The 25,298-nt window shown below is 57.1% G+C and overlaps 1 protein-coding gene across 1 annotated transcript in view; it reads right to left on the reverse strand.

The window, feature by feature from the left end:
• Window positions 1–25,298, reverse strand: part of CNTNAP2 (contactin associated protein 2) — a 1,612,013-nt gene that overhangs the window by 72,453 nt on the left and 1,514,262 nt on the right. Inside the window, exon 21 of the mRNA XM_045834058.1 lies at window positions 9,921–10,014. Within this exon, the coding sequence (XP_045690014.1) occupies window positions 9,921–10,014 (94 nt within the window). The remainder of the gene's footprint in view (window positions 1–9,920; window positions 10,015–25,298) is intronic.

Below are 25,298 nucleotides of genomic sequence, written 5' to 3' on the forward strand. Positions count from 1 at the left end.
TGAAGTCATGGCTGAACCACATGCAGTTGTAAGAAATAATACAGAGATCCCTTGTTTATTTTGCCCAGTTTCCCCCAAAGGAGGCATGTGGTCAAACTATCATACAGTGTCACAATCAGGGCGCAGAGACTGAGATGGCTCCGTGACCCAGGCTCAGGCTCAGGCTCAGGCTCAGGTTGGTGCATGCATTTAACCCTTCGCCAGCTGCTCACCCTGCAGGCTTGCGCCTTCACCACCGCAGCCCGGAGCGGGGACAGCCCGCACGCCGTGAGATTCCACATGTTGCCCTTTCATACCCAAAGCCAACGTGGCCCCTCTGGCCCCCTCCCTCCCACCCCGGCACTAACCTCCGGTACCACTGATCTGCCCTCCGCTTTTACAGTGCTGTCACTTCAAACAGGTCATGTCGATGGAAACGAGGTACGTACACTTTGGGGAATGCCCCCCCAACAGCATAATCCCTGGAGACTAGTCCAAGTGGCTTGCACACCCACAGTGTGCTCCTTCTTGTCACTCAGTGTTCTGTGACACGGAGGTACTGCCTGCATTATTTTTCAGTGAAGCCACATTCTGAAATCGATTCGTAAGCTTTTCCTCCCCTGTGTTTCTGAGTAATAATGACCCATGTTTAAGTCAACCCAAGACACCCGTCTGTCTGAGGGGGCGTGGGGGGCAGGGACGGAGAGGGGAGAATCGCTCACGAGCTGTCACGCACCGCGGGACGGGGCGTCAGTGCAGCCGTCTGGAATGCCGTCCGACACAGAAGTCTTGATGTTTCCCCGCCCCCGGGCCCAAACGGCTTCTCGCCCAGGGTCGGTAAATACCACCACCACTTACCCAGCTAGTCAGGCCCTGAACCTGAGCGATCATCTTTGACATCTGTTTCACCCCGTGAGTCTATCACCAAAGACTAGTGCCTCTCCCTTCAGTACCTTCCTAAACCACATGCCTCCCCAGCTCCAGCCCCGCCGGCCCCATCTCCTGCCTGGACGCCACAGCCGGACTCCTCCTGGGCAGACGGACGCGGGAGCTCCACCGGCCTCTCCGAGGTTCATACAGCCGACAGCAGCCTCTGCATTGCTGGCCCCCCTCCTCCCTGCCCTCCTTTCCCCGCAGTGCCCGCGTACGGACCCCCTCGCTTACCCTCCGCCCCCAGGGCCCTCCGTTTTACCTCCCAGCATTCATCATGGGCTCGCTTTACAGCCCACAGTCCCTTCTCCCTCACCACCCACACCCATGAGAACACAGGCTCCACAAGGGGAGGGACTTTTCTTGGTTTGGTCACTGTCCTGGCCCCTTCACCTGCAATAGCTAAGCACTTGGTGTTCTTTAGGGAGAATTAACGAATCCCCCAACTCCTTGGCTCACACCTCTTACCCTGCCAAGGACTAAGCGGGCTGCAGTTCTCCTGTGTTGTAAAGGTGGCACCCAGCCTTCTAGCTAACACGGAGGAGACGTGAGGCCCTCTCCAGTGCAGGGGACTGTAGCCCCTGCTACAGTTGGGGAGTGTAGCTGATTGCATTCCTGCCCCCAGCCCCCTGCCGCCCCTTCTCCATGTCGCCCTGCAGAGCCTGCCTCCCTCCTGAGTCTGCACTGGACCTCGTGACTCACTCTGGAACACAGCCTGTCAGAGGGCACGACGGGACACAGGCTCGGAAAGTGCTCGCACTGCCGGCCTTGCTCTCGGAGCCTGGGCCGCTGGCTTGAGGTGAACACGCCCAGGCTGCTTCCACGGTCCCAGGAGGAAGAGGACTGGGGACCGGAGCCATTCGGCTCCCAACTGACCCATAAATTAGTGAGGAAAACCTTGGCTGTCATTTTAACCTCCTGAGTCTGGGTTTGTTCCATGGCGCTTTTTTTTTTTTCTGTTGGTTCATAGCTATGTGACACAGGAAGCAAAAACAAAGCTTTTTTCTTTTCTTTAAAAAAAAAACAACAAAACCCCGAGAAGACTATGTGCAGAAAGAAGAAACACAGGGGGAGAGAAGAGCTCAGCTGTGGCCTAAGAACAGGGCGGGTGTGTGAAGGGTGAGGCAGGAGCGAGGCCAGGGGTGCATGTCCTGTCCCCTGTCTGGGGCTCCGGGAGGAGACCGCCACGTGGGCTGCTGCACCGACAGGGGCCAGGCCAGCCTCAGTGGGAGCGGGGGCCGGCGGGGGGTGGGGAAGCAGACGCCCTCTCTGGCCTCTCTGGCCTCCCTGGCTTCTCTTTCCTGTGATGAGTGGCCGGGACAGGAAGCTGATATATCTCCCACGGGGCTGCTTTGGGGTTCTGCCACCTCCCGTGGGGAGAGGAGGGGTCCTGTCTGGAGTGACAGCCAAGGAGACAGAAGGAAGCAAAGGCGGCAGGTGCCCCCAGAGCACTGCCTGCGTCAAAGAGGGATGATACGTTCATCAACCACAGACTTTACCGCCCGAGGCCAGAACAGCGCCCCGTGAGCAGGCGGACAGAGGACCCTGGGCTGGCGGCGGCAGGTCGTGCAAACTCCAGGGCCAGGGTGAGTCCAGGTCCCTCCCCGTGGTGACGTCAAAAGAACACCGGCGCAGCAGCGTCTCCCTGCCCGCCCCCTCTATAATCTACATTCTCGTTACAGTTTTATCCAAGGAGGCGGGGGTCAGGGCCAGCCACCTGAGAGACTGAACATTTATTGGAGAGGGACAGAGCACAGCCAGAGGCAACTGCTGGAAGGATCACGCCAGACTCAGCTGTCAGCCAGCCTGCACGTCTCGTTTACCCGCCCTCGCTACCCACAGGGGATGCCAGATCATCACAGGCAGGTGAAGGCACAGCGTTTTCTCTGCACACGCAAGTGGCCTCACGCATTACAACGTGCAGCTCTTTAGAACCATAGCAACCTCCAGCTTGGCCCCCTGCAGCCTCTCCTGCGTTCTCTATGCATTTTCCACTCTGCAGACGGGGTTATCCTTGCAACGTGCCGACCCGGTCTGGTTATTCTCCTGATTTAACAAATGCTTTCACGGCACCTTTTGCTCCTGGGATAACATTAAAACCTTAGCACGACTTGTCTTGCGTTGGCCAAAAAGTCCATTATGGCTTTTTTCATTAAATAAAAGACACATTTTTCTACTTCACCAATTACTTTATTGATTTGGAAATTTTGAGTATGTCAGCTGTCTCCCGCTATTGGCTGCTAGTGGGGAGAGGCCAGGGGTGCTGCTAAACATCTTCCAGTGCATCAGACAGCCCTACAGTGAAGAATTATTTGGCCAAAGTGTCAATAGTACCAAAAATTTTGCAAACCACTTTTTAAATAAATATATTTCATTGATTACGCTATTACAGTTATCCCAAATTTTCCCCCGTTGTCTCTCTCTGTCCAGCACCCCCATTTCCTCTGGCAACCCCTCCTGAGTTCATGTCCATGGGCCACGCACGTACGTTCTTTGGCTTCTCCCTTTGCATGTTCCCTCAGTCACAGCACCCTCTCCACACACGGCATACATTTTTTTTTTTTGCATTTCTGTTGTGTTTTTACCTTCCTTGAAATAGTAAAGCACAACACACCAAAAATGTTGCGTATTTTCTTCCATCTTCAATATTAAAATGGCTGCACAAAAATTCACCAATTTTGATAAGTCTTTTTTAAATGCACGCTGATAGGACAGCTGTCATAACACAATCTAACAAAATTCTTTTGAGTGAAGTTAAAGACAACCAAGCACTACTAGAGCCACTGTACGGAAAAAACGTAACAGACTTTCTGGCCAACCCAATAAACACATCCTATAATACGGCAGACGCCCTATGACTCCCCGGACCCCTGCCTGTGAGCCCCTGTGCTCTATGCTTTCTGCTGGCCTGGGCGGCAGGTTGCCCGAACTGCTGGGAGCTGAGACCCCTGAAGCAGCCCCGACCCATGCTGGGGGCGGGAGGTGCGGCCTCCGGCTCCTTCCTGTCCCCAACACGCCCCCCCCCCACCCCCGCCAGCTCCTGAGGCTCCCCAGGGCGCTGCGTCCTGACTGCCCGCAGTGCGAGTGGTTTGGTGACGTGTCATTCCTCTCCCTGGTTCATTTCTCCACTCCCCTCCTAAGATTTCCTGGGGCCTCCCCCCACACAAGGGCTTACATACTTAAACCCTCACCCCCCGGCCACACCTCATCTCATCTCCTGGCCTCTGCCCTCCGCCCCAGGCTTCTCCTTTCCTGGGACCTGGGCTGAAGGCCTGACCTCTCGGCTCCCTTGGGGAGAAGAGCCAAACAAGACAGGTGACCATGCAGTTTGCCACTGCACGTGGGGTCACGGTTTTAGAGTGAAGTGGGCACTGCTGGCCAACCGTTCTTGTCCTGGCGGAAGGAGCCTGGGGCTGTCCTGGGCCAAGCGGACGTCTGGACCCGCGTCTAAAGCCGGTTTAGTCTGGGCCTGCGTCCTGCGGCTTCATGTTCACTTGCCCCGGCTGCGGCCACCCCGAGTGACACTGGCCTGGTTCCAAGTCTCCCTCATCGCCCCTCGTGTCTCCGGAGGTGGTGCCATGCCCCTCGTCCCACCTGCTCCTGTCACTGTGACCTCGAGCTCAGCCACCCAAGGCCAGAGTCCGCTGCCCCTCTCCCGGAAAGTGGGCCGGAGCCCAGCTCTGGGCCTGCAGCGTGTGGCTGGGGGGATGGGTGTCACTCCTGGGGCCCGGCCTTCGAGGGCTCCAGCGTGCACCTCTGCTTTTTGGAACGATTCTTGTTAGGGCCCCGCTGCCACGATGTGGAGCCCCCGGGGGGAAACTGAGGCTCCTGGCTGACAGCCTCAGCTACACTCCTGGGCAACCATGTGGCTGGGGCCACTTTGGACCATCTGTTAGTCACCCTGATGCCCCAGCTGAGACACACAGAGCAGAAGTGCTATCCAGTCAGGCCACAGAACTGTGTGACACGATGCTGTTGAAGCCAAGTGGTGGGGGGGCTGCTGAGTAGCAACAGAGGACTGAGAAATCCCCCCGCTGCCTGCCCCCCGCTCCCCGCCACGGCCTTGGCGGAGGACCGTAAGGCACCACTGGGTCTCGGTGTCTGTGTCGCTTCCTGTGGCGTGCCCACCCTCTTTCCTGCACCGGGTCCGGGCCCTTCCGTCCTGCTCCCGAGGAATCCTGCCCTGCCGCCTCCCACACCTCCTGCCACGTGTCCGTCCGCTCCTAGCTGCCTTTCCACCATCTTCTCTCGGCTTCTGGTTGGAACCTACGCTTCTAAAGGCAGAAACTGTGTGTGTCTTGCACACCACGGACGTGCCGATGACGCACACCATGCCTGGCGCGTGGCCAGGGAAGACTATACCCCTATTTAGTTAGGACTGAGCGGAAACAGCACTAGTTCCGCACACACTGGGTGGCAGACCCTGGGCTACGGGTTCAACGTGTCACTTGTTGAGTCCTGCGGAGCAGGGACCGTCACTATTTTTCTTTCACACACGAGGACACAAAACACACGAGACGTTAGGCGACTGGCCCAAGTCACACTGTTTGTAAGTAACAGGATGCGGATGCAAACCCCCGTGTGACGGCCGCAGTCCTGCGTGCCGGCCGGGCCAGGCCAGGCTCTGCTCACGGGGAACTGAGACCCCCTGTCTCACTGTCTCCTTCGGGCCTGGTCCCGCCTTCCTGCAGCAGCCGGCAAAGACTGAGAGTGGGTTCTCTTCTCACACATTCTATCTATTTTTTTTGGATAAAGAACCTGCATGGGTCCTTGCCTACCTACCTCTGAAGATTAACATCCACCTTAAATATCCCAGCCGCGGTCTGAGTGCGCCCCTGCCCTGGATGCAGTTCTCGCGTGAACGCAGCTCGGTGCCACTGCATTTACTGAAAACAGACGCCGGCTCGTCAGACTCTGCGTCGAACCACCCCCTGCTTCATGATCTCGGGCGTCTTCCACCTTCTTCTCATGTGATGTATTTAGGGGGGAGGGTAAGGGCAGGAATTAAGTCCATCTTTACTATATTTCACCTCATTATTTCTACCCTATCTCTCTAGCCTGTCAGGATGCTTTTGAAGGGTTTTTCATCATCCAGCTGATGAAGCTGCCCCTCTCGGCTGTATGCCATTTGCAAACACAATAAACAGTCTGTTTGTGTCTTTAACCAAAGGCACGGGTGGAAATGCTGGGGGAAAAAACCCATCGATCGGCAAAGAGAAGACCCTGTTTCAGGCTTCCTATTGTGTATCTCTGCCTTGACTTGAAGATTTCTCGGGAGCCCATGAAATCTGCTGCTGAAAATTATACACGTAACGTCAGTGGCATCGCTCAGCTAGTGGGTGACTTTAAAACACGGGCACGAGTAGGTCCGGTGAGATCGCTCCTTTGTGGGGCTCTGCTCGCTGCCCTCGTGGCCTCGACGTTCTTCTTGTCGGGCTCAGATGTGCCACGGCCCGATCCAAGACTCCGATGCCTGTTGACTGCGATCGCATTTCTCTTTCTAGAATAAATTCCCTTCATTCCCTTCAGAAAGATCAGGCTTGCCCTTGATAGGGTGTCTTTTCTCCCATCCTTTTTTATGTGGCCTTTCTCAAGCCATGCTCGTCAAAGAGCTCGTGGGGAGGAGTAGTGTTTATTTCGATCCACCTCCTCTGCTTCTTTCACGAGATCCGTTTCTGGTCGGCCGCTGGCCCGGCCAGGCGACCACGAGGGGCATTGATCTCCGGGGGTGGCGGAGCTCACCGGCGTACACGAGACAGCTGTTTGAGGTTCGACCCGTCTTTACAGACGAACAGTCACAGAGCTGATGGACGCGTATTGATCGTTTCTCACTGAACTGGAGCTCGCTTTCAAAGGGAAACGTAACAATGCCTCTCACCAGGCCTACGCCTACTGAATGACCCGATTTGAAGACATCCTGGCCCAGGCAGGCGGCCACGCCTCCCCAGGCACCCGCAGGACTCCCGCGGCCCTCACTTGGGTTGCAGGAGCAGAACTGATCTCCGGGGTGTCAGATCTCTTCCTGGCTTCTCCGGCGCTCTGCAAGAGGCGCGAGTTACCAGGAAGCAGGGCCCAGCCTTTCCCATTGTGTCTCTCCTTCCAAATCCCAGCTCCGCCGATGACAACCTGCAGGGGGCGGTGGCGCCTTGCCCCCCCCCCCCTCCCCGGGAACGTCTGGCAGCGGCTGGAGATGGTTTGGTTGTCACAACTTGCAGGGGCGGGGCTACTTGCATCTAGTGGGTAGAGGCCATGGATGCTGCCAAACATCGTACAGTGCACGGGCCAGTCCCACCCCCAACAGGGACCTTCGTGACCCCGAGGGCTGACAGTGCCGCTTCGGGAAAACGACTTCGGCTCCCTGAGTCTAGGTCCCGTCTTCCACACAGTGGGGGCGGCCGTGGTGGGGGGCCGCGCCGTGAGGGCTGTAGGGGTGCTGTTCTCGCCACACAAACCACCAGGTCTGGCACAGAGCCTGCATCGCAACACGCTGGTTATCTCCTTCATTTGCGTACCGGACACGGTGCTGGGTACTGCCTACGACGTCGTCAGCGCACTGCTGAAAGAGGGATGCATTCCCTCCCCAGATGTTTTTCGAGCACGGACTGTGTGCGAGGCCCTACAGCACACACTCGAAGTGAGTCCGCAAAGGGGTCAGTTCAAAACAAAGACAACAACGCTCCTCCTCAGAGGGAGAACCACTGCAAGCAGGCGTCGGTGTTCCCAGGGAACCCAGGCTCTGAGAGGTTCCCATAACGCGCCCGAGAGCCTGGTCCACGTACCACCGGCCGGTCTGGTCTGAATGTCTGCACCTCCCCCAAACCCACGGGCTGAAATCCTACCCCGTGGTGGGATGACATTGAACGTGGGGCTGTGGGAGGCGGTTAGATCATGAGGGTGGCGCCCTTGTGAGTGAAATCAGTGTCCTCCTGGGAAGGGGGTGAGCGAGCTCGCTCCCCCCACCCCCCAGCCCTGTGTGGGCGTGCAAGGAGAAGACGGCTGTCTGTGAACCAGGAGGCAGGCCCCCACCAGACCCCAGGCCCATGGCCCCCTGACCATGGAGGTCCCGGCCTCCTGGCTGCGGGCAGTCCCTTTCCGCTCCCTGAGCCCCCCAGCGGTGGCCCTCCGCCACAGCAGCCCGAGGCGCTGCCCTGCCCTGCCGGACTCCAAAGCCTCCCTTCCTCCCGCTCTGCAAAGGCCAGACGCCCAGACGACCGGACCGCGAGGTCCATGTGCGCGCAGCCCTCTCCTCCCTCCCCCCGCCCCCCCCCCCACGGGGACGAGCTCCTTCCACTGCGTCAGCGTCACCCTCCGCGGCCTCTCCCTGGGCACCGCGCCTCCGTGACGGAGCTGGACGGGGTTGTTACGGCCGCGGAGAAGCCCTCCAGATTCTCGAGAGTTCTTGACTGGACTGCGGGGACGGACACGGCAGAGGCCTGGGGATGCTTGCCACGGTCCCCGGCGGTCGTCCTTGCGAAGCCAGGCCCCTACTGCCCCGAACAGCCACTCCCTGTTGCTCAGGAATCACATCGCCTGACTTGAAGCTGCAGCCCTGCGGGCACCTGGCCCCTAGGGACCGGCTCTTCTGACCTGCCCGGGACCGCGGACCCCCGCCAGAGAGACCGAGCTGCGCAACGCGGCCCCCCCCCCGCCCCCGCCCCCGCCCCCGCCCCACATGGCGGTTGAGTAACTTCGGCACTGACCTCCCGCAGCTGCGGTTTCCTCGACTGCCAACTGAGGACCATACTCGTAGGCCCTGCTCCACGGGATTGTTGAGACATTTTCGCCCGTACACGCGTACAATGTTCAGCACGGGGCGTAAAGCCTGGCAGGCGGCCAGCGAGGTTTAGCCAGCACTCCTTTTTATTCTGCGTCCACCCGCCGACAGCGCTACTGCCCCTCCCCCCCGCGGGGGGGGGCGCTGTCCCTCCCTTCCTCCACGGCCTCACATACAGCTCCGCCCGCCTGCTGTCTGGCCAGGTGTGTCCCCGGTTCTAAGTCCGGCAGAACGCTTTGCCCTTGGCCTGTCTCTGGCATGAAACACAGGGCTTATCCCTCAACCGGCCGATCTCCTCTGCCCAAGTCTTCCTGTTCTGTTTTTTTTTTTTTCCTCTTTTCATTTCTAACTCGACTGTCACAGAGATCACAGCACAGCAGTTAGGCGCACAGATGGAGGTGCTGACTGCCTGGATCCAAGTCCGGGTTCCACCTAGCAAGTCGAAGGCCCTGGGCAAGTCAGTTAACCTCACTGTGCCTCGGTTTCGCCATCTGTAAACCGGAGACAATACTCTTGATTACCTCAAGGAACTGCTGCGGAGGTTAAAGGAATTCATATGCTGACAGTGCTTAAAACGGAGCCTGGCCTGCCGCCGGTCCCGTGGGAGTGTATGTTACTGTTGTCTTACTGCAGCCTGGGTCTCCTGTCCCCTCATCGGCCCCCCCCCCCGCCCACCCCCCGCGCCCCTCCCCCTCGGCCAGCACCTTGTCCACCAGCTTAGCATTTCCACCGTGGGTTCACAACACACGTCTCACAGTAAAAGAAAAAAAAAGTCCATTGGCTTTACCTTAATCACTTAAAAGTACTTCGTTGATCGTATCAGTATTTCGGTCTAGAGTGCACTGATCGGCCGTAAAGAAAAGGCCAGCAAGACTCACCAGGTCACAGTCACACACACACCTGGGGGGGCTGGTCTGTCACAGCCTCCCGACTCCTGCCCGCCCTCTACTCTGCAGACAGCTCCCGGCGAGCTCTTCCCGGGAGGGCCGGGCGGAAAGAGTCGGTGGGTGCATTTGGAGTGAGAAGACGAAGCCAACGAGCGAGTCCCACCTGACGACGCCAGGAGCGGACCCGCTGGCCTTCCCCGGGGTTTCAGCTCACCCCACCCATGCAATGACAACCCTGCTCCCGGCGCCATCCTTGGCCCGGACGCCCCAGCCGCCGGCCGCGACCGGTTTCCAGGGGGAAGGAGCGGCCGCAGAGCACGGGGCGCGAGCACGCGGCCCCGAGTTCTTACCTATGACCTTGCCCAGGAAGAGCGCCTTGGGGGCGTTGAACAGCGTGTCGGACGAGCTGGGCAGGTGGTAGCTCACGGACGGGTAGTGGTCGAGCTGCGGGAAGGAAGCGAGAGGCACTTTTAGAAGCGAGGCCCGTCCCAGGATCACATTCCCCGGGGGCGGGGATGACGCCACCCCCCCCCCCCTCCCGAACCGTGGTTTCGGGGTGTCCTGTTTCATCAGCGTGACTCCGAGTTCCCAGCCGAGGAAGCGAGGAAGCGGGGAGCCTGAGTATTCCCCCGCCGCGGTTACTCGAGAGCAGCGTGAACTCGGTAAGTGGAGGCTCCTTACGAACCGTCCTCCCGTTTACGCCCGTTCTCTGTGGGTGGCCCGCCTGCTGGATTCGGATGCTTGTGCATTCTACTGGGATGAAATCTGCTCGATTTACCCTATCTCCAGGGCTGACCGCTGAGACGGAAAAGGCTACGTCTCTGAGAATGAATTTTGTTCGGGACCCTCTTCCGGCCCTGTTTTCTGCACCCCTTTGTACCATCAGCGTGTAGACCGATATTAGTCTTCAGAGCATATGTGTATATTCAAATATGAATATGAGTGTATGTTTTGTATATGAGTATATATACACACACGCAAATGCTGAGGTGTGGGTTGGGTAAATATACGGTTTTCTAACTTATCAAGACGAGGGCAATTTCTCCTTTCTGCCTCAGGGCAGGGACGTGGCAGCCGGAAAGGGGCAAAGACATCCCCAGAAGCGGAGCTGTTCTTTCAGAGCTGGGGGGGCGGGGAGGAGGAAGCCAGTGGAAACAGCCCACGCGAACAGCTGTGGGAGCAGCCTGCATTTCTGACTAGTTATTCCCCACAAGTAAAGTGCCAGTGGGGCTCCCCCAGAACCACGGACTTGTCCTCTGTGTACCCTCCAGGGCTTTTCCCGCCTTCGCTGGCCTAGAAACCAACCCAGTCCAGTTGTGTTTCCCCAGCAGGTGAGCCCCTGGAGCTTCCTGTGCTGCTTTGTATCCACCTGTGAAACCCTCTCCTGTGAGCCCTCCCTTTCTCTGGAGTGAGCGTGCCCCGTGCGGAGGTGAGCCTCGGCTCGGGTGTGCATGGAGGAACCCCCGCACCACTGCCTAGCTCGAGCTTTCCCGAGAGAACTGTGTATAAGGAGCTTCTTGCTGGAGCCGGCAGTGCCGACTCCAGGAACCGGATGCACTCCCAGGTCCAGGCTTGCAAGGGCCAAGGCCAAGGTGGGCAAAGCTGCAGGAAGCCCACCAGCCCCAGGACGGAGGGTGGCAGGAAAGAGTGGGAGGAAGGGAGCTAATCTCCCACCCACACTGAGAACCAGCTGCTCTGAGGAGTGATGGTCATCGTTAATGGCCACCTACACCTGGATCTTGACACTGCTTACTAGAAACCTGGAGGTCAGTGGGAAAGTCTAGGTGAAGAGTCAAAGAGGCATCCATCACATCTCAGGGATGGGGAGATGGGCATGTTTGACTATAATTTTGAAAAGTTAAAAAAATAATTTCAAGTGCATCATTAACAAAACACTTATCCTGGCCAGAGAATCTGAAATATTTGAAATCTCATCAAGTTGTTTCTCTGGAGCAAAAGCGACTGAGTTTTTGCTGCCAAATTTTAGGAGCTGCTTTGGCTCCATCTAGTGGCACTCGTGGGTAACTGCTGCTGTCCCTCCACCGTTTCTAATAATACCTGTTGCCAAAAAACTAACTGCAAAGGGCGGATTTCACTAATAGACGATTCTACAATGTTTCAAAGTGATGACCTCCCATTAAGTACTCCTTATAATTAAATCTATCCTGTTAAATAACTTAAAAATGATACAAACAATATATGTTCATTATGGAAAAACACAGATTTGCAGAAAAAAAACAGCTGGTATAATTAACGTTAATTTTCTAACATGCATTCTTTCACTTCTGGATGGCGCCCAACTACCCATATTGCTTTGCATTTCCTTTTCGTTATTTAATGCTGTGTTGTAAACTCTGGTGCCAGTACATATGCGACTCCAGCCTCATTTGCAGTGAATGATTGGTACTCCCTGCTGCGAGTATATAGCCTACGTTCTCAAAAACAAAACAAAACAAAACAAAACCGAATGTCTACGTGTGGACTTTGAGGTTTCTTATGTCTTCAGGCCCAGTACAGCGCTGGGCACAGCAGGGGTCCTCACTGGAAAAAAACGTGCTTGCAGTCGAGACTCAGGTCTTCCAGCAGGGGGCGCAGCTGTGAGGTCCGCGCTCGGTTGCAGCCCGGCCGGCCGGCGCGGCGGGAACACCTTCCTGTTCGCAAACTGTCCCTACGGACCCAGCCCAGACAGGCTTGGCCTTTGGAGGCTGTTTTACATCACTCGTGCTGGGCTCGCAGTGAAATACAATTTCTAGCTGGTCTCCGTAGGCTGCTTTCAGCTCTTCCCCTTCCTCCCTTCATGCAGCTGGTGACCCAAAGACTAACATGTCCATTTATTCCTATCACACTTTTTTCCAGCAACAGTTTTTGAACCTGGCTGCTGCCATCTGACACACTCATGATCCTGCCTGGTTTTCATTTACCTGTAAATATCCCGGATTGAGGGGAAAGGCTGAGTTCCAGTGCCAGGGATGTTGGGAAGGGAACAGCAGCTCTGGGACGGTGTGGTGTGACTGAATTAAGACCCTGGTGATAAGGAGATGATCCTGCGTGGTCTGGGATGAGCTGCGAGACGCAGGTGCCAGTGAGATGCTGAAAAAGGCCCCGCCCCAGGCGCTCCTCTCAGAGCCTGGGGAGGACGGCCCCACCCAAACCCGGGCGTCGGCACCGTGGTGCTGACTTTGGATGCCCGGCCTCTAGAACGTACAATAAACTGGTGCTGTTCTCAGCCCCTACGTGTGTGGTACTTTGTTACAGCAGCAACAGAAAAATAACACAGGACATTAAAAACGCAAAAACAAAAACTGTGCAACCGAAACACGACCAGGGCCCACTCCCCCCAGATCACTTCTCCGACACGCTCTCCCCTGGCTCCACCCTTCCCGCTCCCCAGGGTCAAGTGTGGGCGTCCGCAGGTGCGGAGTCGGCCCTGTTCTCCGAGAAGCTCAGTCCGGACGGAAGCCCTGCTCTCCTGCACCCTCCCCACGCAGGCCCACCCCTGAAACAGGCTCTGCCCCGTCCCAGTCCCTGGGATGGGAGTCTGGGTCCACAATCAGGTGCTTGCCTCCTGGCTCCACCTGCACCCCTCGTTAGATGCTCTACGATAAGCACGAATTCCTTTCCTCTTTTAAAGTGAGCGCAGGGCGGAGCTTTCTCAGTAGAGGGCACTAGAGGGACGTTGTAGGAAGAAGGGGCTTCTGGAAATTTCCAGTGCCAGCCTGAAGGAGGGAGGGCGGCAGGGGGTCTGCCTGGAGTGTGAGGACGTCCTGTGGGGCCTGCCTGGGACCCCCGTGGCCCTGCAGCCCAGTGACAAGCCCTCCCGACTGCAAACCGGAGCCCCTGTGCAGCCCCCATGAGGCCCACAGGCTCCAAAGGCCTCCTGCCTCTCACTGTGCACGGACACACATGTGCACACAAACTGCAAACATGTGTGTGCACACACATGTGCTCACACCCCCACATGTGCTCACACACATGCATACACAGCTGCTGAGCTCCTGCTTCCCCGCCTGCGCCCCGAAGGGTGGCCTTTTGCTGGCCCAGCGACCCTAGCCTGGCCACCCTGGAGCCCCTCTGGTGGCAGAACCACCACCACCCTTCTGCGGTCCTCCCGTGGGTGCTCCCCCTCTCAGGAGTGCCCTGGGAGGCTCCCAGAGGCTCCCTTAGGTCCTCGAGTTCCCCTTCACCACAGTTAATTCTCACCCCTACCACCCCCTGTTGCCCCGACTGTGTGGTCTGCCTCCCGATCGGACCCAGGCGGGAGAAGAGGAAGCACGCACTGGGCGACCGCTGTGTGCAAAGCTGCGCCAGGCTTCTCAAGCCCTGTTCACGGGTGCTGCGTCGCAGCTCTCCGCTTTACCAGACAAAACGCGCCCCAAGTCAGAGAGAGAGAAAGTGGCAGAGTCGGCTGACCTGGCTCCACCCGGCTACACGGGGGCAGTCCCCGCACTGCCCCCCACAACCAGCTCCACTGGGGAGGGGGAGGGGAGGGGGAGGGTCAGCTGCATGTGAAACACTGACATTTAAACCCCAAAACGCACTCCATCGGATGAGGCAGGCAAGCTCAACCTGAAAAGCCCAGGACATGTCACGCTGTGTCATCTCGCTGCGTTGCCATGGCGAAGTGCACTAATTTCAAGGTAGTTTCTTTGGGGGCCCAGTGAGCTACGTGGCGGCACATTTACCTGGCGGCCACCCCACAGGCGGCGGAGGCGGTCACAGCCCGTGCAATAGAGGCTCCGTAACATCAAAGACGGGGCTCTGGGTGCCCCCGGACACCCTGCAGGGGGCACAGACTTGTCCGGCAGACACCACGGAATCATGAGAAGCACCCCGACTCGGGCTGGGGCTCCCGTCTCACCCCCTGAACCGAGAGCTCCAGTGTCCGTTCGGGTATTATTCTGGGAATTCAGTTCATTTGCATTTTAAAGCCACGGCTGGCCCTGGCGGGGCCTGAAAGGGCTTCATCAGCCTGGGTAGTACCTTTGGGGGTGAGGTGGGCACACGGAGCAGACAGACCCAAGGGGGGAGGGTGACTCGCACGCAGGAGGGGCCCGGCCCCTGAGGGGAAGGGGTTAACGGAGGGTGACCTGACCGTTCCTGAAGAGAGATGATCTTCGAGGTGGAAGAGTTGGTTCTTCGGAGAAACCCGCAGCCCAGCGGCCTCAGGTTCGGCGGAACGCTGTGGACCGGCCCGGCGGGGTCGGAGACGCTGCCTTCCCGGCTCCTGACACCCTCCCCGTGTCAGTTCAGCACCCGGTGTGGGCGAGAACTTCTGTGTTGGCGGGGGGGAGGGTCCTCTGAGCCCGGACGGAAGGCCAGCAGACCGGCTGCCTGCTCCGAGGACTTTATGCGACTGTTGGCCGGGCAGGACGGGTGCTCCGGACACCCCTGCGGGGGGAGCCCCTGCTGTCCCCGCGGGAACTGCTGCTGTCCCATGCAACAGCCCTGAAGTCGGGGAGCAGGGAGGGTGTCCCCACTGCTCTGGCTGCCTGGGCCCCGAACTTGCTGGTTGTTTTCGTGAAGACCGGCATGCCGGCGGGAAAGCCCGGTGCCCACCAGGCACCAGCTCAGCCCGGGGAAGTTGGGCCGGACTGGAGGCCGCATCAGACCCCCTGTGGCTCCAGAACCACGGTCCTGGGTGATCCAAACGCTGTGCGACCAGCCAAGTCTCTCGGCCTCGGCTCTCACACGAAAGAGCCCGCCTCCGCGCGCGGGGACCAGCTGCAGGGGGCGGGGGCTGCAGACTCTGAACTTGCTGTGCGGTGGGAAGGGGGCTGAGGTTTTACACCGATTGGTGCTTTTTTCTCACAGTTTACACGACTGATAACAGGCCATTAAAAATGCTGTGGATTAAGTGAAATTTCAGATCTTGCACTGTGTGCGGGGGCAACAAGGGGAGAGGAAGTTTCTGAACTGGAAAGAGAAAGGGGGCCTGAGGCTCCGTGTCTCCTTTCCGAACCCCTAATTTTAGGTGGTACCTGGGGTTCGCTCAGAGGCAGGGAATTTGGAACAGGCCATGGTGATGGTGCGTTACTCCCAGTCGGCGAGTAGACGCCAGAGCAGAGAAAGATTAGGGAAGAATAGCAAAGACCAGCCTGTCTTGGCGTGGTCCACCTCTCCCTGTCCCTTCCCACCGGAAACTCCCGTGGGCTTCACAGGACACCACAGCGCTCCCTCTCACCCTAATCTCCACCCCACCCGGGGTCTGCCAGCCTCAGGCCACCCACCACGGAGAACTGGACAGGGCGGGAGCCCACCCAGCACCAGGGGGCAACTCGCCTGGATGTTCCCACCTCCTCTGACTCCAGCTCCCGTGTCCTCCTTCAGGCAGAGGACACGGGACGCTCTTACAGGAGGGTGGGGGACAAAGTCGTTCACTGGGGCCTGCCACTGGTTCCGGGGTCGCAGCCTGCCCCTTCCCGTCCTCTGGCGGGACAGGGACTGTGGGGACAAGGGTGGCGCCCCCTGCCCTCTCCGTCTGCTGGAGGCACCGTGAGTCGGGGGCTGCACGGCCGACAGGAAATGCGCGGGGTGTCGGAGCCCGGGCACAGCGCCCCACCCCCGGGCTCTGGGCTGTTTCTTCCCGGCAGTGTTACCGAGCACGCCGCCCGGTCCACCGAGGACCCACGCAGAACGGGCCCGCGCCACCCTAGGGCGCACTTACCCGTCTTCACAACTGTCAGACCAGCCATCACTGGCCGAGCCGCACCACTGTGTGCACATGCGCGTGCGAAGATGTGGAAACCCTGGCTTTACTTCCGTCAGAGCGTCTGGTCTAGAGGGCGGCTCCGCGGACGGTCCCACTGTCGGAACCCCCACGGGGTCTCGCGGCTGCCCGGTCGGGGCGAGTAAGCGTGACTCCGAACTAAAGACCACGCCGCGGGAGGCGCACTGATGGCTGGTTTGGGGCCCTGAGTGTCGACGTTCTGGGACGCTCGCACCGCTGCGGCAGCTCTGAGTGGGGCACAGGCCACTGCTGGGGCCGCGGGGCTGAGAACCACAGGGGCAGCACGCCGGCCCCTCACGCTGCCCGGCCCTAGGGCGCGCCGAGTCCAAGAGCAACCCAGGATGCCGACGTCGGTCGCCGTCTGGGGCGCCGCGCTGCCGTCCACCTCAGTTTGTTTTTGGCCGGAGCTGCTCATAGACCCTGCCGACGGACAGAGGTGCTTAAGGAAAAGAAAGAGCCCGAGAAACACTCTCCCCTGTCGCGGGGCCGTGGAATCACTGGGAAGTGGCCAAGCTCCACAACTGGGTCAGCAGTGGAGGTGGCTAAGCGTGCGGCTCAGCATACACTCCGTGAGTGGGAGGTGGTGCCCTGGCTGGGGATCGAACCCGCGCTGGCCAGCGGGGCCACACCAGCCAGGAAGCCTTCTCGGAACGGGCCCTGTCTCTGCCGTGTGTCTGTATGGATCAGCCCATTTGGCTCCCAACATTCAGCACTGAGCAGAGGCTGACACAAAGGTCAGGTTCAGCTGGCACAGCTCAAGCGAGGAGAAGCCTTAGAAACAGAGAGTTTGTCACCCCCCCCCCCACCTCCCACAAGTGGAGGAGAGGAAGAGAGGTCCCAGGGAAAGGCAGAGATCTGCCCAAGTTCACAGACCGGAAGTGGCAGCACTGGCCTCGGACCAAAATGCAAGTCCAAGGGATGTTCTCTTCCAGAGATGCCTAAGGCTCGAGAAACCACGGCCTGCAGAGACAGATCTTTCTCTGCTGTGTCTGCACTGTTCCTCCTTCAGAGGTGTCGGAAGGCTTCGTTCACGGCTCGACGAGCAGTTTTCAAACGAGAGGTGTTTCGAGTACTTCCTCCTCCTCCTGTCACCGAGCTGCCGGTGTTATATGGCAATGCGATCAGCACGCTTCACCTCCCCTCCGGTCCGTGCGCTGAAATCCTGCAGCCCGGGTGCGGCCACAGGAATCAGCGGGCCCATTAGGTGATTTATGTTGCAGTATACGAGAAGTTTCTCAACACAGTACGAAGAGAAACAATCGCTTTCAGATGGTGATCCATTTGCCCTGGTCTAACCCTCCGCCTACCGCAGAAACACGGACGCTCCTAAAAGCACGAAGTGTTTTTAAAAACTGATTTTGTGTCGATAAATTGTATAATTGTTATAAATTTTAGTGAATGAAAGGAGAAGTTCTCATTTCCTGGTTGAAATAGCTTTAAGTTTGAAGGTTTTTATAGCAGGAATGGCCCAAATACTAAAAAGTTTTTTCAAAGAATCTGGTCAGAAAATATTTAGGACTTCCAGGTTTGTGTTTTGACTTATAACTGAGAATGCAAAAAATGACTATAAAGCATTAAAAATTAAATTGTGAACCAGTTCTACTAATTTTACCTCTGATTTTCTTCTTAGAGATCTAGTCTGAATAAAGCTCATGGTTTTTATACACTTTCGTACTTAACATCACTTAAATAACCACCGAATTTAATCCTCACACATAGTAGGTGGTTTAGATAATAATTAACACAATTAGTACCAATTAAATTATTTCAAATGGCCTAGTCTCCTGAAGAGCTCGAGGCAAACACATGTTGCTAAATTGTAAAATGACTTTCTAGGCCCTGGCTGGCATAGCTCAGTGGATTGAGCGCGGGCTGCGAACCAGGCATCACAGGTTCGATTCCCAGTCAGGGCACATGCCTAGGTTGCAGGCCACAGCCCCCAGCAACTGCACATTGATGTTTCTCTCTCTCTCTCCCCCTTCCCTTCCCTCTTTAAAAATAAAATAAATAAAATCTTAAAAAAAATGACTTACCAGGATAAGGGAAAACAAACTAAATGGATAGAAAAAGGGAAGATGAAAGCAAAGAAAATGCGTGAAAAATAAAATCAGACATGGTCAATTTTGAAAGCAGGTGTTAACGAACATATATGATGCTGCCAAAGTCATACCGCGTGACGGCAGCTCGCTCAGCAGCCCCGTGGAAAGGACAGAGGCGCGTGGGTGGGAAGTGCTCCAGGCAGGACAGTGCGACTGAGCCCTCCGTCCCAGTGCTCGGCGGCCCCTGTCACCGCGGCGTGCCAGCCACACTTCCAGGGGCTGTTTAACCCTGGTGCCCGCGCACTCCCGGGTGAGCGGGGTGGTGGGGGAGGTTTCACTGAGGCCACCAGCACAGCCATGTGCTAGGACATGTGTGGCCAGTGGCCCTGCAGACGGGGGGAGGGAGGGCTGCAGTGTGCGTGTCACTGGTGTCGCACTGCCTAGCTGCTGAGGTGGGGACTGGTCAGCGGGGACGCGGGTGGCCGCTGGGATGGCCACGTTTCCAACACGGGGACCCCGCCGTGACCAGTGCCGATACGAGCGAGGACTTCCTTGACTGGAAGACGGGTCCCTCGCTGACGCAGGGACTCTTTGCACGTGAGCGGGTCGCTGCTTCGGCGGAGGTCTCTGCTGCGGTGGACTCCTGAGAAGGGCACGCCTGTCCAGTGAGGTGTCCGCCCCCAGGCCACCCCGAGAACGGGAGAATGAGGACCTCGGGGCGGCCTGACTGCTGAGGAGGCGTCCCCGCAGATAGGAGCCCTCCGACCGCCTCCCCTCCCAGGCAGCCGCCTTTCGGCGAACGACCCGACTTCTGCCTCCTGCCTGGGCCGGCGGCCGAGCCGGACACGCCCCCGGCGGGCCAAGGCGCTTCCACTCTGGTCCTGGAAACAAGGCCCCCCGCGCAGTCAGAGCACACGGGGACAGAACACTATATTACACCCGCGTGTAAAGTATCACGTTGAATTCCAAAACGTGTGACGCGGAGAATCGCCGCCATCGTGGTCTAGGTGACAATACGGATGGTGGCGACGTGACCCAACGACGAGGGAGCTTTGCCTTTTCTGGTCCCGTCTTATCAACTTAAACACACGCTGACCGCGCAACCCGTCAACCCCACTCCGAGGCAGGCACTCACTCAACAGAAGGGGAAAAATGTGCCCACGACCTACATAAGTGTGCAAACATTCCCAACAGGTGAGTTCCTGACACCCCCCAAACTGCAGACGATCCCTGTGCCCGTCAAAGCGTGAAAGGACAAACAGACGGTAGTGTGCTCTGAAATGCGATGCCATGAACACACAACCACAGACTCGAGCAGCAGCAGCAGCAGCAGCGGCCAGGACGAACCTCAGAGCCCCGTGCGGAGTGGGAGGGGCCGGACGCAGGGACCGCGGCTCTCTGACTTACGCAGACAGAGGCGTGGAACTGGTCGGACCGACCCGCGTTTCTATGGAAACTGAATTGCGAAGAGCGATCGCTCGGGGCAGTGACTGGGGGGAAGGGACAGGGAAGGGGCTCGAGAGAACCTTCCGGGGTGCAGGACACATGCTCGACTCCGACAGAGTGCTGGCTGCGTGGGCATGCACGCGTGTCGACACCCACCCACCGGCCCGAGGCAAGCGTGCCCGTGGCCCCGCGTGCAGTCTGCACGTCAAGGAAGTTGACTGAAGACAAAGAGCCGAGCGATCGGGGGAAGCAGCACGTGGACGTCCATCTCCGCGGGTCTCATCGCCAAGACAAGCCGAGAAACGGGGGGAGGGGAGCCAGGAGGAAGTTCTGTTGTAAGTGAGAGAGGTGGTCCCGGGCTCGTGTGCGGCTGGGGACGGGCCAGCCGGGGAGGAGGCCCCAGGCCTGTCCCCGCCACGTCCTGGAGCGGCAGGGCTGGCGGGCGGGCGGGCTCTGTGGGGAAGTGGAGACGCTGGCTGTGAACCGGACTCTCAAGCGAACCTAGTTTCCCTGTGTTCTCTCTGAACTGGAAAGCCACCGCAGGCGGCATTTTAAAGAGGCAACAGCAGGGTCTCCATGTGTGGGGACGTCAGGCAGGGCCCCGCGGTGGTTCCAAGGTGGGCTGGGGTTGGACTTAATGGCCTAGATGGGCTACTCCGATTCTAAAGTTATTCTAAACACACACTACCTCCAGAGTTTGTAATTTATTTATTATTATTCCTAAAATCCTCACCTGAGGATATGTTCACTGATTGTAGAGAGAAAAAAGTAGAAAGAGAAACATCGATGAGAGAGAGAGAGAAACAGCTGGTTGCCTCCTGCACATGCCCCAACTGGGGATGGAACCTACAACCTGGGCATATACCCTGACTGGGAATTGAACCCACCGCCTTTTGGTGTACCGGATGATGCTCCAACCAACTGAGCCATCTGGCCAGGACAGAGTCTGCAATGTACATTAGCGCTTGCAAAGAAGAACTCACAGAGGCTCACGACAATCACCTTTGTGCTCGCACCTGGGGAAGGAGGTGGAAAAGTGTGTGTTATCACCGTCAGGCACGGAGGACCTGAGGCCCCGAGGGGTCTGTGTCTCGTCCAAGCCCACGGAGTGGGCAGCAGGTGCCCGGTTTAGCACGCAGCCACACTGCACGACACCGCGTGCAAGGCCGCCGCTGAGTGCCGCAGGACCAGGGCTCCCGGCTCTGGGGCCTGGCCCTGTGTTTCCGTGTTTTTTAAAAACTGAAACTCTGCTTTCCGTCACTGTCATTCTTCTGACCTGGCAGCGGACGGCTTTCTCAGTAAACGGTATTCGCCGATGGATGGTTCTGCGCCAGGCGGTCTCTCAACATACCGAGAGAAAACGTGAACGCTGTGGGTCGAATCGGATTAAAGTGAAGGGCTCTATGGTTCTGAACCTACTTAATGAAACAGCGTTTTTTCCTTATTGGCGGGTCTTCTAAGTTTATAGTTTTGCTGGAGTTGTGATTGCAGAGTGACTCTCACATGTGAGGTGCTTGAATAAAGCAGTCCCTGGTGCGTTTGCTGTATTGATCACTGTAATGCACTGGCTTCGGTATTTAAATGAGTTTTGAGTTTGTTTCTTTAATGGTCTTTCGATGAAGCTAAGTTGACCTGGTGCCTGTTGCAATCACGACTCTGTCATGGCAGAAAAGGATAATAAAAATGAACTCCTTTTCGGTGGCTGAAAAGGTTATATTTCTATTGACTTTCACTGTAATAGAGTGAAAGTCACTGATATTAGAAAAAACTCAGCAAACACATGCGTCTTAGCTCAGAGGCTCCATGGACAGGACTCTGCCAGGAGGTTCTGTTGGCAGTAACGGTGCTCAGGAGGGAGTCCCAACACTGGTGACACCAGGGCACTAAGGGCACGAAGGCCATGTCCTCCAGGCTCTGCTCCAGCGAGAGCGAGGGGCTGTCTGCGCACAGTCCACACACACAGAGCAGCTGCAGCGTGAGTGGCCTGCGGAAGGCAGGAAAGCTCAGCTCCTTGCAAAAAAAACAAAACAAAACACTGAAGCCTTTTTCACGCTGTGTTTGGAGCCTGTGCTGAGAATCAGAGCGAATGTGGGGAGGGAGGACCCGGTGGAGGTGGTAAGAGGTGGGAACAGAACAGACCGGAAGTGACGGAAGAGCGAGAAGAGCGTTCACGCCTTCCCCTGTGACCCAGCTGTGTGTGTGCACATGCGTGTGCATGTGTGAAAGCGGTAACACAATAGACAGAGACGATTCTCAGCCCGAAAGCTTGTTAGTTGTAGCTGTGGACTCGGATCCTGCGTTCAAATCTACTCCAGAAAAGGCCTCGGGGAGTCTGTGGCTCTGGGACCTCACGGGGACGCCAGACGCGCTCTTTGCTCCCAGGGAATCCAGCTCTCCCTCCACCACTGCTCTACAGAAGGCCCGGCGGTCCCTGACACTCTGCCTGCGTCCCCCTGGCAGTCTCGGGGAGAAGCAGCAGCTGCTGACAGGATCTGGGAGGAGGAAGGAAGGACAGAGACTATCCTCCAAAACCCTCGGTCCTTTTCTTCCTCCCCTCAATATTGTCATCGCCGGAGTAGCACCTAAGAGTTCTTGAAGGTCAATTCCAGGTCACAGTTCCAATGACTCTGCAAACAACCCCGTGGGCACACATTCTACTGTGGCCCATTTTATGGCAGAGGAAACCGAGGCAACACCTATGAGGACACACGGCTCCCGAGAGGCTCTGCCCAGAGGCCCGTGGGCCTGTGAAGTCCAAGCGTCCCCATGGTGCCACCCTGGGCCTTTGTGCCACCATACAGCAAGGCTGGCAGGGTGCCCGCAGCAAGTGCACTCAGTCTGGGGGGCAGGGCACCCGGGGTTGCCTCTGCCTCGTGTCCCCCTCTCCTGCATTTTTACTGTCACCTTTCATGCACCTTCTGACCTGCATCCACCCCTGGTGCAGGGTAGGTTTCAGAGATGGTCTGGACGTTGGCGGCCACCACTCAGGCCTGCCCCTGAGTGCCCGGCTGGGGGGTGTTGCAGAGGCGCCCAGGCAGAAACTGCGGGGTTGACAGTCCGGGGATCTGATGTCATCTTCTCGGGGACCTGGAGCCGGGCCGGCAGCCTGGGCTCATTCCCCGGCCCTTCTCCCAGCCGAGCCTCTGCCAGTGGCCCCGGGTGACGACTTCGGGAGGGACGCTTGCTACAGCAGCCGCCACTTACTCAGTCACTTTCTTCTGTGATCCCCACTTCCCCTTTTAGTGCCTTTCTTCATCTTCACTTTTTTTTAAAAAAGATTTTAAAATTTATTTTTAGAGAGAGGAAGGGAGGGACAATGAGAGAGAAAAACATCACTGTGTGGCTGCCTCTCATGCGCCCCCTACTGGGGACCTGTCCCACAACCCAGGCATGTGCCCTGACTGGGAATCGAACCAGCGACCCTTTGGTTTGCAGGCTGGCACTCAATCCACTGACCCACGCCAGCCAGGGCTTCATCTTCACTCTTGAACTACCAGCTCGGACAAAGTCTCATTTACCCACAAAGACTTTTTATCACCGCCTCCTCCAACACGTGCGTTGTAGCTTCTCATCGCAAACACACCAGGGCAGGGCTGACTCTGTTAGCTCGCTAAGCGATGTCGGAGGGAGGAATGCAGATCAAGTACACCTTAGAAAGCAGACAGAGTCCGTGCACTCTAACAGGCATTGAGCACGTGGTGCGAGCTCATGACTTAGCCACGTGAGCCATTCATTTATGCAGCCCCGCGGCCACCACTTCTTGGGGCTCTCCACTGCCAGGGCTCGGGGTCCGAGCCGGGAGATGTACAGGGCTGGGAGCCCAACCCCCCGGGTTGTTTTCTTCGAGCACCACGGCAGGCTTCCGTTTGTGCAAGCACCACCCAGTACCACCTCCGTCACAGCATCTCATATCGGATGCAGATGACCCATGCTTGTAATACCCCATGGCTCCTGATCGGACAGGCCAGCGTTCGAAGAAAAACCCCGCCTTCCCCAGTCTCAGCACTCGTTATGGCTCATAGCCACTAGAGGGCACCTGAACACTACTAGCTCAGGACTTCTGCAGGCTACCCGGTCCACCCAAACCTTCACTCAAGCCCAGGGCTGACTCCTCCCACTCCTGAGTAGGGGGCAGCGGGTGACCCTCCCGAATCCCGGGCCCCATGCCGAGATCCATGTATGTGTTCAGGGAAGAGATGCATTCACGTGGGGCAGGAGCCTGCTTCCAGTTACCTGTGCATGGGAAACAACCCTGTCTGCCTACCGCATTCCAAAAATAGCTTGGAGAATTACGATCCCGGAGAGCGATTTCAGTACTCTGCAGATGGATCTAACAATATAATGCCTTGCAGATTGAACTCTGGTTTTCAGGCCAGACAAAATAGAAACCCGGGAGCCTTATCTTCTTTCTCAGAGATGATTTATGTGCTTAATGTGCTTGGAGGAAAAAAATGAACTCTCCGACGACGCCGGGTTTATAAGCTTTGGCTGCGATCTGGAAAAGGCGAGAGAGACTGACACGCGAAGCCCTAAACTGGACCAGAAATTGCATTGCAGCTGCCTTCCCACCGAGCCGTGACAAAGGCACGGCGAGGCACAGCCATTTTTCCTGGCGTGGGGGAATGGCGGTCCCGTCTAGCCCTGCATAATTCATCTGCGGATGGAGCTGTTTCAAGAAAGAAGTGAAAACCTTGCAAGTGTCGACATATTCATTATGAGTCTTTTTTCTGCTTCTGATCAGATGAGCGTGATGGGAGGAACTGGTCTTTCCCCCTTAGCTTCCTCAGTATAGTTTCTATGAATTGCAGAAGAGCAAACATAGGATTCCTGCAGCTAAATGTAAGCGAATGGGGTGATCCCACCCCCATGGAAAACCTTTAGGAAACAGCTCAGACGCTTTGTCAAGTTTTCTCTAATCCCTTCCTCCCCACCTGCCCCACCCCCAGGACAGTTACCGTATTTTTAGGACCATAAGACTCACCTAGGTCTTAGAGGAGGAAAATAGGGAAAAAATTTTTTGAAGCAAAAAATGTGGTAAAATATTTAATAACATAAATAACATAGTATTTCACCAAATGTAAATGCAAACAGAACTCAACAGCAGCATTAACAACCATTATTCCTCCCAAATTTGGGAGGGTACGTCTTATAGTCTGAAACATACGGTAGCTTTGCCCCTGAGTTTCCTTGGCACAAGGGGAGGCTTCCATTAGGCCTTTGCTCACGCTTGTGTGGTTGCTGGTGTTTTCTGCAGGACTGTGGCCCGTGCAGGCAGCCGTCACGCTGCCTGCTGTGCAGAGACTGAGAGCGGGGCGGCTCGATCCTTGACTTGACCTTCAAATCAGTGACAGAGCAGGAGCCGTTGTCCTGAAGGCCGTGTCAGCAGTGGCTTGGTTGGTTGGTCTCCCTCTCTCTGTATTTTTGCTTTTAGGAGAGAGAATTGGGAAGGAAGGGAGGAAGGGAAGTAGCATCTCTGCTGGATGTTTTCCTGTGTGTTTTCCCCTAGCCCACGCACA

The sequence above is a fragment of the Phyllostomus hastatus genome, unplaced genomic scaffold (genome assembly GCF_019186645.2).
Source record: "Phyllostomus hastatus isolate PE091 unplaced genomic scaffold, TTU_PhHast_1.1 phas_contig_1021, whole genome shotgun sequence".
NCBI classification, from domain to species: Eukaryota; Metazoa; Chordata; class Mammalia; order Chiroptera; family Phyllostomidae; genus Phyllostomus; species Phyllostomus hastatus.